The sequence below is a fragment of the Oncorhynchus clarkii genome, chromosome 5 (genome assembly GCF_045791955.1).
Source record: "Oncorhynchus clarkii lewisi isolate Uvic-CL-2024 chromosome 5, UVic_Ocla_1.0, whole genome shotgun sequence".
In the NCBI taxonomy this organism is placed as follows: Eukaryota; Metazoa; Chordata; class Actinopteri; order Salmoniformes; family Salmonidae; genus Oncorhynchus; species Oncorhynchus clarkii.
Genome location: NC_092151.1, coordinates 90191539 through 90210415, shown reverse-complemented (window position 1 = coordinate 90210415; position 18877 = coordinate 90191539). Strand labels below are relative to the sequence as shown.

The 18877-nt window shown below is 44.5% G+C and overlaps 1 protein-coding gene across 1 annotated transcript in view; it reads left to right on the top strand.

The window, feature by feature from the left end:
• Nucleotides 1-18877, top strand: part of LOC139410276 (anosmin 1b) — a 147251-nt gene that overhangs the window by 20205 nt on the left and 108169 nt on the right. Inside the window, exon 2 of the mRNA XM_071155759.1 lies at nucleotides 16119-16166. Within this exon, the coding sequence (XP_071011860.1) occupies nucleotides 16119-16166 (48 nt within the window). The remainder of the gene's footprint in view (nucleotides 1-16118; nucleotides 16167-18877) is intronic.

Sequence of the window (18877 nt, the reverse complement as noted above, 5' to 3'; positions counted from 1 at the left end):
ACGCCATGTCACACCCCCATTACGCCATGTCTTGAAATATTCAGATAAACTGATTAAAAGTAAATTTACATTGTAAAACGTATGACAGCCAACGTTCTAACTCCGCCCCTAACTTTTGGACTTGATAGCCACTCCCAGAAGACATGGATTATTGAGTCATTGTTAGTTTTACACTTAAGACATGACTCTGCCATTGTGCTGTAGAATTTGTGAATTTTGTCTCTTATATAATACATTCTATACATTCGTTTATACTGGATTAAGGACACAACTGTAATTGTGTTTGTTATGTTCCAACACTCCCTCCATCTTGTGCCAATATCCGTTTAGTTTTTTTTAAGTCTTAGTGAGGAGTCATACTGCCACACCTGGGGAGTGTCAGAGAGTTTCACACAGTGAGAGGAGGGAAGGAGGCCCACTGTACCTCTCTCTACCTCTCTTTCTTTCATCTACTACAGTGAGCTTGACTGCTAGACAGATGGTGTAGCTTAACATTAAACCACCGCTCTGACATTAGCCTGAGATGTCTCTGCTCTAATGCGAATGGGAGAGAATCTTTGTGTGTGTTGTGTGTTTTACCGCTGTTGGAAATGAGGTCACAGTTCTAGAGCTACTGCACCTTTTCAGGGTGTTGTCTGGATTTGAGCCAATGTGTTTTGTTGTGTTTTGTTATATATATATCTCTCTCTCTCTCTCTCTCTCTCTCTATTCAAAGGGCTTTATTAGCATGGGAAACATATGTTGACATTGCCAAAGCAAGTGAAATTACAGTTTTTCTCAATTGCTAAAACACCATTTTTTAAACCTTGCTCCATTTCCTGAAAACATTAAACACAAAACCTCATCTTCAAGCACTATTTACATAACCTCTGACTCCTCTCGCAAAATGAAACATTCGCCTCAAAACAGTTTTACCTGTGTTCAAAATCAAACACTGCTCTCAAATCATAAACAAAGTGATCATAATGATATACACTCTCAAGCAGTCAGTAAACAATACCCCATAAAATAGAAAACATATTGTTCAAAACATACAATTCTCAGGAAGAAGTACATTTTTAATAAAAAAAAATATTCATATTTTTCCCTCATTGTCCTTTGATGAACGAAAACATGTTCTATCATAGTAGCTCAAAATGGATCAGAAATGACTACTCTGCTTTGCTCTTTGCAATTTTGTTTTTTGTTCTTCCTCCTCCTTGTACCCCTATTTTTACAGTACTGTACCCTGCATCTCACAAACTTGTCCTTTGCCTCTGTGATACTGGAATTCTTGTTCTTTGTTGATATGAACCTGCAACCAGTCAAAATCTATTGAGCAGTCAGTACTGTTAATAAATGGAAAGCACAATGTTCAGGGCCATACAATATGTCCATTGTACAGTATACAGCCTACAATGCACTGTACTACAGTATACAGCCTACAATGCACTGTACTACAGTATACAGCCTACAATGCACTGTACTACAGTATCCATTCTCAGACTTTCTCCTTCCCACCTTCAACAACCTGTTTGCTCTTTGAACTGGCTTATATTGGTTGTGTCGCATCATTTGAAACAGGTTAAATCAATTTTGAGTGGTTGTGTTCAATCAATGACATGTGTTCTCTATTTGTATTTGATTGTTGCCACTTGTGTTTACCAATATGGATGACATGTGCATTAGAGTGCAGAATGTGTTTTGAGAATGAGAATGTGTTTAGAGTTTTGCTGAAAAGTCTAAGTGAGATCTGCAAATTGTGTTTTACCATGTGAAATGGTTTAAGGTATTGACAACAGACTGCATAATTAGCTAAATGAGTCCAGGCAACTGAGAACTTTGTTCAGCCAATAGGTTTTAGTGTTTTAGCAATTGAGAAAAACTGTAACATGTAACATTAGCTAGTTAGCCAGCCAGCTAACTTTAGCTAGCTAGCTAACAATACACTTTAACTTGAAATGAAAACGACTTTCTGTCAAAATTAGAAACGTGTAATATCTGAAAATGTAGCTAGCTAGACTATCTTACCCGTCTCTACATGACGTACATACATCATGGATGGAGGCCTCTCTCTGTCACAGATGCCATGGTAGCACTTAGTTTGAAGATGTAGAGACAGGTGTTTTCTCCATCTCCTAAGCTATCATACTCTAATTCCACTGATTTCAAAACTCGGTCCTCCAGGAAGTGGAGAGCAACACTTATGCAGTTCTACTACGCAATACATAAAAAAAGCAGCGCTAGACAGGATTACCTACCCATACTGACCAGCTCAAATAGACAGAAGCATCCATTATGGCAGACCAATCCGAACTCATCTCTCGGCATGTCCAGACCACTCATTATCTCAGCTAATCATGGCTAGCGGGAAGAGAGAAACAATATTTCAACCCTGCAGGCGCGACACAAAACGCAGAAATAAAAATATAATTCATGCCTTACCTTTGACGAGCTTCTTTTGTTGGCACTCCAATATGTCCCATAAACATCACAAATGGTCCTTTTGTTCGATTAATTCCGTCTATATATATCCAAAATGTCAATTTATTTGTCGCGTTTGATCCAGAAAAACACTGGTTCCAACTTGCTCAACGTGACTACAAAATATCTTAAAAGTTACCTGTAAACTTTGCCAAAACATTTCAAACTACTTTTGTAATACAACTTCAGGTATTTTTTAAATGTAAATAATTGATAAAATTGAAGACGGAATGATCTGTGTTCAATACAGGAAGAAAACAAACTGAAGCATGCTTTCTGGTCACGCGCCTCTATCTAACAGTACACTTCAAGTGACCTTCGTTCAAGATGGCCATACTTCTTCATTACACAAAGGAATAACCTCAACCAATTTCCAGACTGTTGACATCCAGTGGAAGCGATAGGAACTGCAAGAAGGTCCCTAGGAAATCTGGATTCCCAATGAAAACCCATTGAAAAGAGAGTGACCTCAAAAAATCTGAATGGTTTGTCCTCTGGGTTTTGCCTGCTAAATAAGTTCTGTTATACTCAGAGACATGATTCAAACAGTTTTAGAAAGAGAGTATTTTCTATCCAAATCTACTAATAATATGCATATCCTAGCTTCTGTGGATGAGTAGCAGGCAGTTGAATTTGGGCATGCATTTCATCCGGACGTGAAAATACTGCCCCGTCACCAAGAAGTTAAACAATTATACCAAACAGGTGCTAATGATCATCAATTCAAAATGTAGGTTGAAACACACTCATTAACTGAAACAGAAACAGCTGTGTAGGAGGAATAAAACTGGGTGAGGAACAGCCAAACTCGGCTAACAAGGTGAGGTTGCTGAAGACAGTTTATTGTCAAAAGTCAAGACTGAGCACATCAACAAGACACAAGATAGTTATACTGCATCAGCAAGGTTTCTCCCAGGCAGACAGTAAGGCAGACTGGGGTTTCCAGATGTGCTGTCCAAGCTCTTTTGAAGAAGCACAAAGAAACCGTCAACGTTGAGGACCGTACACGCAGTGGTCGGCCAAGGGAACTTACTGCAGCAGATGAAAGACACATCATGCTTACTTTCCTTAGCAACCGGAAGATGTCCAGCAGTGCCATCAGCTCAGAATTGGCAGAAAACAGTGGAACCCTGGTACACCCATCTACTGTCCGGAGAAGTCTTGTCAGAAGTGGCCTTCATGGAAGACTGGCGGTCAAAAAGCCATACCGCCGACATGGAAACAAGGCTGAGCGACTCAACTATGCACGAAAACACAGGTACTCGGGTGCAGAAAAATGGCAGCAGGTACTCTGGACTGATGAGTCAAAATGTGAAATATTTGGCTGTAGCAGAAGGCAGTTTGTTCACGGAAGGGCTGGAGAGCGGTACACAAATGAGTGTCTGCAGGCAACAGTGAAGCATGGTGGAGGTTCAACTGAAGCATGGTGGAGGTTCAACAGTGAAGCATGGTGGAGGTTCAACAGTGAAGCATGGTGGAGGTTCAACAGTGAAGCATGGTGGAGGTTCAACAGTGAAGAATGGTGGAGGTTCAACAGTGGAGCATGGTGGAGCTTCAACAGTGAAGCATGGTGGAGGTTCAACAGTGAAGCATGGTGGAGGTTCAACAGTGAAGCATGGTGGAGGTTCAACAGTGAAGAATGGTGGAGGTTCAACAGTGGAGCATGGTGGAGCTTCAACAGTGAAGCATGGTGGAGGTTCAACAGTGAAGCATGGTGAAGGTTCAACAGTGAAGCATGGTGGAGGTTCAACAGTGAAGCATGGTGGAGGTTCAACAGTGAAGCATGGTGGAGGTTCAACAGTGAAGCATGGTGGAGGTTCAACAGTGAAGCATGGTGGAGGTTCAACAGTGAAGAATGGTGGAGGTTCAACAGTGAAGCATGGTGGAGGTTCAACAGTGAAGCATGGTGGAGGTTCAACAGTGAAGCATGGTGGAGGTTCCTTGCAAGTTTGGGGCTGCATTTCTGCAAATGGAGTTGGGGATTTTGTCAGAATTAATGGTCTCCTTAATGCTGAGAAGTACAGGCAGATACTTATCCATCATGCAACACCATCAGGGAGGCATCTGATTGGCCCCAAATGTATTCTGCAGTATGACAACGACCCCAAACATACTGCGAAAGTCATTAAGAACAATCTTCAGCGTAAAGAAGACCAAGGAGTCCTGGAAGTGATGGTATGGCCCCCCACAGAGCCCTGATCTCAACATCATCGAGTCTGTCTGTGGGATTACACGAAGAGAGAGAAGCACCTGAGGCTGCCTAAATCCACAGAAGAACTGTGGTTAGTTCTCCAATATGTGTGGGCCAACCTACCTGCTGAGTTCCTTCAAACTGTATGCAAGTGTACCTAGAAGAATTTATGCTGTTTTAAAGGCAAAGGGTGGTCACACCAAATATTGATTTGATGCAGATTTTTTTCTGTTCACTCACTTTGCATTTTGTTAATTGATAAATATAATGTTTTTTTTCTCGCCTGAGTAGCTTCGTTTCACTGCCAAAAATAAAATGAACCATCTAGTGTTCAGCGACATATCACCACAATGTCAAATACAGGTAGCCTAGTCAAATAATCAACATCCAATCACATTAACCTATAATTCCACTAACGGTCTGGATTTAGCCAAAAGTAGCTGCTGCTCATTCTGTTTGCTTGAAAATTGATAAATGGTTAAAAAAGGTAAGGCCCGCGTCCATAGAGACACAAACGAGGTTCATTTATATTGGGAGTAGTGCCATTCCTCAGCCACAGTGTGTTATATGTGCAAAAGTACTGTCTCACACCTTTTTGCACGCGCCGCCAATTGGGTACACTGCAGAATCCACCGGCAGTGAGGCTCTTGGGTACACTGCAGAATCCACCGAGAGGCTCTTGGGTACACTGCAGAATCCACCGAGAGGCTCTTGGGTACACTGCAGAATCCACCGAGAGGCTATTGGGTACACTGCAGAATCCACCGAGAGGCTCTTGGGTACACTGCAGAATCCACCGAGAGGCTCTTGGGTACACTGCAGAATCCACCGAGAGGCTATTGGGTACACTGCAGAATCCACCGAGAGGCTCTTGGGTACACTACAGAATCCACCGAGAGGCTCTTGGGTACACTGCAGAATCCACCGAGAGGCTCTTGGGTACACTGCAGAATCCACCGAGAGGCTCTTGGGTACACTGCAGAATCCACCGAGAGGCTCTTGGGTACACTGCAGAATCCACCGAGAGGCTATTGGGTACACTGCAGAATCCACCGAGAGGCTCTTGGGTACACTGCAGAATCCACCGAGAGGCTCTTGGGTATACTGCAGAATCCACTGAGAGGCTCTTGGGTACACTGCAGAATCCACTGAGAGGCTCTTGGGTACACTACAGAATCCACCGAGAGGCTCTTGCTGCCAAAGGAATGTCTGACAGCTTGGAAGACGTTTCGGACACTACAGTAAAAATGGTTCTCTTTGTTAAAGTAAGGCCCCTGAACTCTCGTGTATTTTCTGTACTATGCAATGATATGGGCAGCGACCATGTAACGCTTTTACAACATACAGAAGTGCGCTGGTTATCAAGGAGAAAAGTATTGACGCGTTTTTTTGAATTGAGAGACGAGCTTAAAGTTGTCTTTACTGACCATCATTTTCACTTGTCTGACCACTTGCATGATGAGGAGTTTCACACACGACTGGCCTATCTGGGTGATGTTTTTTCTCACCTGAATGATCTGAATCTAGGATTACAAGGACTCTCCGTAACTATATTCAATATGCGGGACAAAACTGAGGCTATGATTAAGAAGTTGAAGCTCTTCTCTGTCTGCATTAACAAGGATAACACACAGGTCTTTCCATCATTGTATGATTTGTGTGTGTGCAAATTAACTCAAGCTTAAGGACAATGTCAAATGTGATATAGCGAAGCCCCTGAGTGAGATGGGTGTGCAATTACGCAGGTACTTTCCCAAAACGGATGACACAAACAACTGGATTCATTATCCCTTTCATGCCCTGCCTCCAGTCCACTTACCGATATCTGAACAAGAGAACCTTGCAACAAGCGATTCTGTGAAAATTTGATTTAATCAGAAGACACTGATGCTCTTTGCAACCACGTACCTATGTGAGAGTAGATTCTCAGCCCTCACTAGCATGACAACTAAATACAGGCACAGACTGTGTGTGGAAAATAATTTAAGACTGAGACTCTCTCCAATACAACTCAACATTGCAGAGTTATGTGCATCCTTTCAAGCATACCCTTCTCATTAACCTGTGGTGAGTAATTCACAATTTTCAATAAACATCTTATATGTAAGATGGCTAAATAAAGAGCAACATGATTGATTATTATTATTATATTATTATGTACGCCCTGGTCCTATAAGAGCTCTTTGTCACTTCCCACAAGCCGGGTTGTGACAAAAACTCACACTCATTCTTATGTTTAATAAATGTATCGTATAGTGTGTGTGTGGCAGGCTTACAATGATGGCAAAAAAACAACATTTGAGAGTGCGCTGACCCTGGTGCTAGAGGGGGTACGCAGCTGACCCTGGTGCTAGAGGGGGTACAGCTGACCCTGGTGCTAGAGGGGGTACGCAGCTGGATGTTGAATGTTTGAAGGGGTACGGGACTATGAAAAGTTTGGGAACCACTGCTCTAGGGTGTCTAGATGGACTTTTTTTATTTGTGGTCCTGGCAACAGGACCTGTTTTGGACCACCATTATTTTGGTCTAACTTGAGATTTACCGCAGGGCCCAGGTCTGTGCAGAAGATCTAGGTGCTGCTGTAGGGCCTCCCTGGTTGGGGACAGAAGCACCAGATCACCAGCAAACAGTAGACAGTTGACTTCAGATTCTATTAGGGTGAGGCCGGGTGCTGCAGACTCTTCTAGTGCCCTCTCCAATTCATTGATATATATGTTGAAGAGGGTGGGGCTTAAGCTGTATCCCTGTCTCACCCCACGGCCCTGTTGAAAGAAATGTGTGTGGGTTTTTTGTCAGTTTTAACTCCACACTTGTTGTTTGTGTACATGGGTTTTACAGCATGGATTTTACAACGTTGTATGTTTTTCCCCCAGCACCACTGTCCTACATTTGTCTAGCAGACCCTCATGCTAAATTGAGTCAAATACTTTTTTTTCAACAAAGCATGAGAAGACTTTGCCTTTGTTTAGGTGTGTTTGTTTGTCAATTAGGGTGTGCAGGGTGAATACGTGGTCTGTCATACGGTAATTTGGTAAAAAGCCAGTTTGACATTTGCTCAGTACATTGTTTTCATTGAGGAAATGTACGAGTCTGCTGTTAATGATAATGCAGAGGATTTCCAAAGGTTGCTGTTGACTCATATCCCACGGTAGTTATAAGGATCAAATTTGTCTCCACTTTTGTGGATTGGGGTGATCTGTCCTTGGTTCCAAATATTGGGGAAGATGCCAGCGCTAAGGATGATGTTAAAGAGTTTTAGTATAGCCAATTAGAATTTGTTGTCTGTATATTTTATAATTTCATTTAAGATGCCATCAACACCACCGGCCTTTTTATGTTGGAGGGTTTGTATTTTGTCTTGTAGCTCCTTCAGTTTAATTGGAGAATCCAGTGGGTTCTGGTCGTCTTTAATAGTTGAGTCTAAGATTTGTATTTGATCATGTATATGTTTTTGCTGTTTGTTCTTTGTCATACTGTAGGTCCAAAAATATTGGAGAGGTGGTTTATCCATACATCTCTGTTTTTGATAGATAACTCTTTGTGTTGTTGTTTGTTTTAGTGTGTTCCAGTTTCCCCAGAAGTGGTTAGATTATCTGTATTGTGTTAGTGATTCACCATAGTGAAGCTCAGGTTTTCTGGGTCTCCATGTTTTTGGTTGGATAGGTTTCTCAATTTCTTCCTTAGGTTGTTGTATTCTTCATTGAACCATTTGTCGTTGTTGTTGTTTTTCTTAGGTCGCCTGCTTGAATGTTTTAGATTTGATAGGGAAGCTTAGAGGTCAAATCTACTCTCTCTCACTTTCTCTTACCACCTCTTTACCCAGCACTATGTCAGAAAGGTAGTCATGCATACAAAGCCAGGATATTGAAAATCTATATTCCCTCAAATGCCAAGCAATGGAATAATAGTTGCAGTGGCAGAGGAAGGTTTATACAATTATTATACTGAGTAGACTACCTATCCTGACTACCTATACTGACTACCTATACTGAGTAGACTACCTATCCTGACTACCTATACTGACTACCTATCCTGACTACCTATACTGAGTAGACTACCTATCCCAACTACCTATACTGACTACCTATCCTGACTACCTATACTGACTACCTATACTGAGTAGACTACCTATACTGACTACCTATACTGAGTAGACTACCTATACTGAGTAGACTACTTATACTGACTACCTATACTGAGTAGATTACCTATACTGAGTAGACTACCTATCCTGACTACCAATACTGACTACCTATACTGAGTAGACTACCTATACTGACTACCTATACTGAGTAGACTACCTATACTGAGTAGACTACCTATCCTGACTACCTATACTGACTACCTATCCTGACTACCTATACTGACTACCTATACTGACTACCTATACTGAGTAGACTACCTATACTGACTACCTATACTGAGTAGACTACCTATACTGAGTAGACTACCTATACTGACTACCTATACTGAGTAGACTACCTATACTGACTACCTATACTGAGTAGATTACCTATACTGACTACCTATACTGAGTGAACTACCTATACTGAGTAGAGTACCTATACTGACTACCCATACTGAGTAGACTACCTATACTGACTACCTATACTGAGTGGAATACCCACACTGAGTAGACTACCTATACTGACTACCTATACTGACTACCTATACTGACTGAGTAACTACCTATATTGACTACCTATACTGAGTAGACTACTCATACTGAGTAGACTACCTATACTGACTACCTATACTGAGTGGACTACCTATACTGACTACCTATACTGACTATCTATACTGAGTGGACTACCTATACTGAGTAGACTACCTATACTGACTACCTATACTGACTATCTATACTGAGTGGACTACCTATACTGAGTGGACTACCTATACTGAGTAGACTACCCATACTGACTACCTATACTGAGTAGACTACCTATACTGACTACCTATACTGAGTAGACTACCTATACTGACTACCTATACTGACTATCTATACTGAGTGGACTACCTATACTGAGTGGACTACCTATACTGAGTAGACTACCCATACTGACTACCTATACTGAGTAGACTACCTGAGACATTGTTGAACAAAGAAGTTATAGAAACTCTTATGGTATAGTGAATGTCTGGAAGTCAATACAAAAGTAAAAGGATACTCGTACCTGTATTAATCAAATGTAAACTGGGGAAGACATCCAGAGTCTGTCTTCTGCAGGTAATATACACTACTCATGTAGGGTATTGCGTATGCATTCCGATAGTAATGGCCTTTAATGGAGTCATCAGCATCAGATCACATTGTCATCATGAAAAAGGTCAAATGGCTCATCTTAAAGGTTTACTCAGCAATATGACATCATCGTACGCAGTTGGGTGACTTCCTGCTAACAATCAACAACAACCACAACAACAACAGAATTCAAAACTTCCCAGGCTGCCAATATTGGCTCATCCCAATTTGCAAGTACGCCCACACGAATAGCCAAATGTTGGGAGTCTTGGTAGATTTGAATTTAGATTTAGTTGTTGTTGTTGTTGCTTTCTGCGTTGCAGGAAGTTTCCCCACTGTGTATGATGATGTAATTTGTCGTTTTGGTGAACTAGTCATGTCAGTGGAGCAGTGTGTGGGAATCCTCAGAGCCAAGCATGTAATTACCCAGTTATAGACATGAGCATGAGTCCCGTCACAGCCCGGAGGAAGTTCCAAAACTCTCATTCGGTTACTCTTGTACCAGGCTACTGCTAACAGACACGGAGGCAATAAACTGGCCACTTTGTAGATTAGTATGTTTACAGGATGAGGGGGACCGCAAATAGCAGCGCACAAACAGAACCCAGTTCTGCGTCGCACTTGTGAGTGAGTCTCTAACATGTCGCTATCGGGAAATGCCCATGAAAAAGGGTGAAAACCTCAACATTCTGGGTTTTCAGGGAAGTCATGTGTTTGTGACAGCAGGCATCTAAAATAACAGTTGTGCCCACTATATATTATAGACACGGGCCTTATAGCTAGAGGAATCTCCACTATATATTATAGACACAGGCCTTATAGCTAGAGGAATCTCCACTATATATTATAGACACAGGCCTTATAGCTAGAGGAATCTCCACTATATATTATAGACACAGGCCTTATAGCTAGAGGAATCTCCACTATATATTATAGACACAGGCCTTATAGCTAGAGGAATCTCCACTATATATTATAGACACAGGCCTTATAGTTAGAGGAATCTCCACTATATATTATAGACACAGGCCTTATAGCTAGAGGAATCTCCACTATATATTATAGACACAGGCCTTATAGCTAGAGGAATCTCCACTATATATTATAGACACAGGCCTTATAGCTAGAGGAATCTCCACTATATATTATAGACACGGGCCTTATAGCTAGAGGAATCTCCACTATATATTATAGACACAGGCCTTATAGCTAGAGGAATCTCCACTATATATTATAGACACAGGCCTTATAGCTAGAGGAATCTCCACTATATATTATAGACACAGGCCTTATAGTTAGAGGAATCTCCACTATATATTATAGACACAGGCCTTATAGCTAGAGGAATCTCCACTATATATTATAGACACGGGCCTTATAGCTAGAGGAATCTCCACTATATATTATAGACACAGGCCTTATAGCTAGAGGAATCTCCACTATATATTATAGACACAGGCCTTATAGCTAGAGGAATCTCCACTATATATTATAGACACAGGCCTTATAGCTAGAGGAATCTCCACTATATATTATAGACACAGGCCTTATAGCTAGAGGAATCTCCACTATATATTATAGACACAGGCCTTATAGCTAGAGAAATCTCCACTATATATTGTAGACACAGGCCTTATAGGTAGCGGGGGTACCGGTACAGAGTCAATGTGGAGGCTATATACAGGGGGTACCGGTACAGAGTCAATGTGGAGGCTATATACAGGGGGTACCGGTACAGAGTCAATGTGGAGGCTATATACAGGAGGTACCGGTACAGAGTCAACGTGGAGACTATATACGGGGGGTACCGGTACAGAGTCAACGTGGAGACTATATACAAGGGGGGGTTCCGGTACAGAGTCAACGTGGAGACTATATACAAGGGGGTACCGGTACAGAGTCAATGTGGAGGCTGTATACAGGGGGTACCGGTACAGAGTCAACGTGGAGGCTATATACAGGGGGGTACCGGTACAGAGTCAACGTGGAGGCTATATACAGGGGGGTACCGGTACAGAGTCTATGTGGAGACTATATACAAGGGGGGGTTCCGGTACAGAGTCAATGTGTGGGGGGCACTGGTTAGTTGAGGTAATATGTACATGTAGGTAGAGTTATTAAGTAACTATGCATAGAAGATAACAACAGAGTAGCAGTGGTGTAAAAGAGGGGGGGGGGGGGGGGGGGGGGGCAATGCAAATGTAACTATATTGATTTTTACCCCCATCACTACTTTCCTCCCTCTCATACGGTATCCCCTTTTTCCTCGGTCTCCCCCCACCGAACCCCTTCTGATACCGGCAGGTCTATACAGTCAGAACAGAGACAGAGAGAAAGGACAGCAATACTCCCTTGGGAAGAGTCATTCTCAGAGAAATTCCCATGAATGACAGGGGGGCATGTTGCTAGAGCAACAGGGGATAAATTAGATAAACAAAACAGAGCGTACACACACACACACACACACACACACACACACACACACACACACACACACACACACACACACACACACACACACACACACAGAGTGTTGTTTTGGTAGGATTACAGTGACATTTTGAACCAGCTGTGTATCCATTTGAGTTCATGGAGAGGAGGTCTATCATCCTGTCTCAGATGCTGTGCAAACACACAAACACAGCCTTGATGTGTTGCGAATCCTGGAAGTTGCTATAGACTACTACAGCAGCAACCCCACGGCCTCCTCTCGTTCACCAATGTCCTTCAGCAGGGTTCACGACCCTCAATGACCCTGTCAATCAAGTCTTCTATTCAGAGTGAGTTCAAGACCCACACTATGAGGTTGGAATAATACTATGAAATTGTGAAAATTATGAAAATGCCCTTTTAGTGTAAAAACTGTTGGAAATTTCAACCTGTTTTTGGTGGGATGGAGTTTGTTGCCTTCTATGGTGACATCACCATGCGGTAACTGAGTTAATAGACCAATAAGAAAGAGAGTTCCAAACCTCTCTGCCAATAACAGCTAGTTTTCAGATTTCAGTCCTACAAACATTCTAAAAACAGCTGCATTGAACCTTTAAAGAGGGTCCTTCAGGCCTTAACAGCAGTCCACCAGAGGCCACAAATCATTCACTCAAGGCTACAAGTCCCACACAGAGCCTTCAGTCGACAGAGAGAGAAAACTCTGAGAGGAAGAGAAAAAATGAGGGGTGGGGAGAGAGAAAGATAGAAAGAGGAAGAGAGATAGTGAGAGAGATAGTGAGATTATTTTTTCTTTGCCTCCTCCTCCCCCTCCAGCTCCTCCTCCTCCCCTTCCTCCTCCTCCCGCTCCTTCTCCCCCAATCCTCCTCCTCTTCCTCCTCTTACCATTCCTCATCGTCCAGCTCCTCATCCACCTCCTCCTCCACCTCCCCTTCCTCCTCCTCCCCTCCTCCTCCTCCTCCACCTCCTCCCCCTCCCCTCCTCTTCCTCCCCCCTACTCTTCCTCCTCCCCTCCTCCTCCTCCTCCACCTCCACCTCCTCCTCCTCACCTCCTCCCCTCCTCTTCCTCCCCCCCTACTCTTCCTCCTCCTCCCCTCCTCCTCCACCTCCTCCACCTCACCTCCTCCCCTCCTCTTGCTCCCCCCCTACTCTTCCCCCTCCTTTTTCCTCACCTCTCTTATAATGACATCTAAACACTAAAGTGTTGCTGCTGTGTTTTTCACCTCCCATTCCTCTTCCTCCCCTCCTCCTCCTCACCTCCCATTCCTCACCTCCCATTCCTCTTCCCTTCACTCGTTACAGCCTCTTAATTATGGGTTTGGTCTTTCTTCTTCGTTGCTTCTGTTGGTCTCATCATGTGGCTGCTGGGTTAAGTAGCTTATTAAATCCTGTGGGGTGGTGTGAACCTTTAGCATTCCTGCTGAGATCAGTGCCCCCTGTGCACCCCTAGATCCTGACCCCACTAACACAATGGCTATTCTTCTTTCTGTTCCCCTTTGTGGTAATTAAGACCAAGGCGGTATGTGCGTGTGCGTGTAAAAGACTGAGGTAAGTGAATGTTATAAGTAGTGGGAGAGGATGATCCTGCGTTGGAGGTAAACATTGCTCACTCAGAGGGAGAGAGTGTTTTGGACTCGTTAGTAAGGCTTATCACCCGCTCAGGGCTTTCTGCTTTAATTGGTGTTTTTCATCTTTGAGGTAGAATGGGGATGGATTATCCTGTCACTGGTGGGCCCAAGGCCGTCTTTACATCACCGAGCCTCCCGAGTCGACACTGCACTTTTAAGAAGGAATCTAAAGCTTGACTTTACAACCCTGTTATTGTGTCAGTGTTTCTCTCGCCATGATGTCTGTATCAGACCATCCCTAGAGGAGTTGCCAACAAACGTATCCAGGATATTGTTTGTTCAACCTAGCTTACTTTTCTGCTAAAAAGCGGATGTGGGAACTCCGCTCAGGAGATTTATTTTACGTCTGTTACGTTCGTATCAGACAGACAATGACACTTATTCTCCTCTCAAGAGTTCAACATACACTATATATATATATATACACAATTATGTGGACAACCGCTCAAATTAGTGGATTAGACTATTTCAGCCACACCCGTTACTAACAGCTGTATAAAATCGAGCACACAGCCAATCTCTTTCGACAAACAGTAGAATGGCCTTACTGAAGAGCTCCGTGACTTTCAACGTGGCACCGTCATAGGATGCCACCTTTCCAACTAGTCAGTTCGTCAAATTCATATGTCCTCAGATGTACTACTGAGCTCCTAACGGCCTCTGGAAGCAACTTCCACACAAGAACTGTTCGTCTGGAGCTTCATGAAATGGGTTTCCATGGCCGAGCAGCTGCACACAAGCCTAAGATCACCATGCGCAACGCCGAGCATCGGCTGGAGTGGTGTAAAAGCGATCTTTGGTGTGATGAATCACACTTCACGGTCTGGTAGTCCGACGGACGAATATTGGTTTGGCGGATGTCAGGAGAACCCTACCTGCCCAAATGCATAGTGCCAACTGTAAAGTTTGGTGGAGGAGGAATAATGGTCTGGGTCTGTTTTCCATGGTTCAGGCTTGGCCACTTAGTTCCAGTGAAGGGAAATCTTAACGCTGCAGCATACAAATGCTGAATTTTTGAATGGAAGCAAGTCCCTGCAGCAATATTCCAACATCTAGTGAAAAGCCTTCCCAGAAGAGTGTTATAGCAGCAAAGGGGGGGGAAACTCCATATTAATGCCCATGATTTTGGAACGAGATGTTGCTCATGTAGTGTACATTTGTTTAATGCTGGTGTTTTGGGACAATTATGTTAACTTTTATCTCAAAAGTTTATAGACTCACCAGATATGGAACCTATAGGATGTTTTATTTTAACCTTTATTTAACTAGGCAAGTCAGTTAAGAACAAATTCTTATTTACAATGATGGCATACCGGGGAAGAGTGGGTTAACTGCCTTGTTCAGGGGAAGATTTTTACCTTGTCAGCTCAGGGATTCGATCCAGCAACCTTTCAGTTACTGGCCCAACACTCTAACCACTAGGCTACCTGCCCATCACTCTAACCACTAGGCTACCTGCCCATCACTCTAACCACTAGGCTACCTGCCCAACACTCTAACCACTAGGCTACCTGCCCATCACTCTAACCACTAGGCTACCTGCCCATCACTCTAACCACTAGGCTACCTGCCCATCACTCTAACCATTAGGCTACCTGCCCAACACTCTAACCACTAGGCTACCTGCCCATCACTCTAACCACTAGGCTACCTGCCCATCACTCTAACCACGAGGCTACCTGCCGCCCCATTTGCCATTAGTCCTGTTAGTCAGTGATGGTCCTCTCTCTACTGTTCACCAGTGGTATTTGAGGACCTACCTACCTGTGGTCACTGGTCAGGTGATGACTCACACCCATTACCGTGGTTTCACGCTGGGGCGTAGGCTGCAATGTTGACTAAGGACTGTCCTCGCCGAGGCCTGAACCCACTTCCATTCAGAGACGTAAAACTGGTCTGGCTCTGGTCTGGGTCTGGTCTGGGTCTGGTCTGGGTCTGGTCTGGGTCTGGTCTGGGTCTTTGCACCACAGCCATGAATCAAAGGAAGAGGCGTTACAGAAAGGGCATTGTGGTGTGTGGCTGTCCCCAGAAACACATATTTAATGTGTTGTTGAATTTGTAATATTGAATTGCTGAAGTAAAGCTGTGAAAGAGTGTGGTTTATTTCAGTGATTCCTCAGTTTATTTGTTTTTTTCTGCCTTGCAGAGTGATGACGTCTTGGGCTGGTGTGAGAGCCACCGGAGGTGTTCACAGGTAAGAAAACACCTGTAGAATAGGTCTCTCTGTGTGTGTGTGTGTGTGTGTGTGTGTGTGTGTGTGTGTGTGTGTGTGTGTGTGTGTGTGTGTGTGTGTGTGTGTGTGTGTGTGTGTGTGTGTGTGTGTGTGTGTCATAGGGTGTTCAGGGGGGACATTGTTCCCTCCCTCAGGTCAAGGTTTGGGTCAGGGACCTCTCCTCCCCTCCCTCTCTCCCCTCCCTCTCTCCCATCCCTCTCTTCCCCTCCCTCTCTCCCCTCCCTAGTTCCCTCCATACTCCCCTCCTCCCTGCTACATATTATCCTGATTAAAGTCAGCATCTTGGATCGCTCCCCAGTGAACCAATAAACTTCAGGCATTCCCTAGTGAACCAATAAACTTCAGGCATTCCCCAGTGAACCAATAACCTTGGGTCCTTCCCCAGTGAACCAATAAACTTCAGGCATTCCCCAGTGAACCAATAACCTTGGGTCCTTCCCCAGTGAACCAATAAACTTCAGGCATTCCCCAGTGAACCAATAACCTTGGGTCCTTCCCCAGTGAACCAATAACCTTGCGTCCTTCCCCAGTGAACCAATAACCTTGGGTCCTTCCCCAGTGAACCAATAACCTTGGGTCCTTCCCCAGTGAACCAATAACCTTGAAAGCGGTCTGTTTTCAGTCTCAGACAGTCTCTCTCTCATACAGCCGATCGATGCTGAGTCCTATATTGAGAGGAGCGAGAGTAGGAGAAAGCGGTCTGTTTTCAGTCTCAGACAGTCTCTCTCTCATACAGCCGATCGATGCTGAGTCCTATATATCCACTATGGTGCTGTGACACTTTTATGTGCTTCATGAGAATAAGCAGGTTGGTGACTCATAATTGGTTCCCTTAGAGGGTAATAAAGAGGAAGGTCAAAAATGTGTGTGTGTGTGCGTCTGAGCGTGTGTGTGTTAGAGCATGTGTGTGTTAGAGCGTGTGTGTGTTTGAGCATGTGTGTGTTTGAGCGTGTGTGTGTTTGTGTGTGTGTGTGTTTGAGCGTGTGTGTGTGTGTGTGTGTGTGTGTGTGTGTGTGTGTGTGTGTGTGTGTGTGTGTGTGTGTGTGTGTGTGTGTTTTACGTGTGTGTGTTTGAGCGTGTGTGTGTGTGTTTGAGTGTATGTGTGTGTGTGTATGTGAGTGTGTGTTTGAGCGTGTGTGTGTGTGTGTGTGTGTGTGTGTGTATGTATGTATGTGTGTGTGTGTGTGTGTGCGTGTGCGTGCGTGTGTGTGCGTGTGCGTGAGTGTGTGTGTGTGCGTGAGTGTGTCACAGTAGATAAGAATGCATAGTCCCCTGTTCGTTGCCGCCACTGCTAGCCTTCTAGGTGCTTTTGATAGACGTCAAACAGTCTTCAGTAACTGGGAGCAGACGGGGTTAAACAGATGGAGTGACTGGGAGCAGACGGGGTTAAACAGATGGAGTGACTGGGAGCAGACGGGGTTAAACAGATGGAGTGACTGGGAGCAGACGGGGTTAAACAGATGGAGTGACTGGGAGCAGACGGGGTTAAACAGATGGAGTGACTGGGAACAGACGGGGTTAAACAGATGGAGTGACTGGGAACAGACGGGGTTAAACAGATGGAGTGACTGGGAGCAGACGGGGTTAAACAGATGGAGTGACTGGGAGCAGACGGGGTTAAACAGATGGAGTGACTGGGAGCAGACGGGGTTAAACAGATGGAGTGACTGGGAGCAGACGGGGTTAAACGGATGGAGTGACTGGGAGCAGACAGGGTTAAACAGATGGAGTGACTGGGAGCGGACGGGGTTAAACAGATGGAGTGACTGGGAACAGACGGGGTTAAACAGATGGAGTGACTGGGAACAGACAGGGTTAAACGGGATTAAACAGATGGAGTGACTGGGAACAGACGGGGTTAAACGGGGTTAAACGGATGGAGTGACTGGGAGCAGACGGGGTTAAACAAATGGAGTGACTGGGAACAGACGGGGTTAAACAGATGGAGTGACTGGGAGCAGACGGGGTTAAACAGATGGAGTGACTGGGAGCAGACGGGGTTAAACAGATGGAGTGACTGGGAGCAGACGGGGTTAAACAGATGGAGTGACTGGGAGCAGACGGGGTTAAACAGATGGAGTGACTGGGAGCAGACGGGGTTAAACAGATGGAGTGACTGGGAGCAGACGGGGTTAAACGGGTGGAGTGACTGGGAGCAGACGGGGTTAAACAGATGGAGTGACTGGGAGCAGACTGGGTTAAACAGATGGAGTGACTGGGAACAGACGGGGTTAAACGGATGGAGTGACTGGGAACAGACAGGGTTAAACAGATGGAGTGACTGGGAGCAGACGGGGTTAAACAGATGGAGTGACTGGGAGCAGACGGGGTTAAACAGATGGAGTGACTGGGAGCAGACGGGGTTAAACAGATGGAGTGACTGGGAGCAGACGGGGTTAAACAAATGGAGTGACTGGGAGCAGACGGGTTAAACGGGTGGAGTGACTGGGAGCAGACGGGGGTAAACAGATGGAGTGACTGGGAGCAGACGGGTTAAACAGATGGAGTGACTGGGAACAGACGGGGTTAAACGGATGGAGTGACTGGGAACAGACGGGGTTAAACAGATGGAGTGACTGGGAACAGACGGGGTTAAACAGATGGAGTGACTGGGAGCAGACGGGTTAAACAGATGGAATGACTGGGAACAGACGGGGTTAAACGGATGGAGT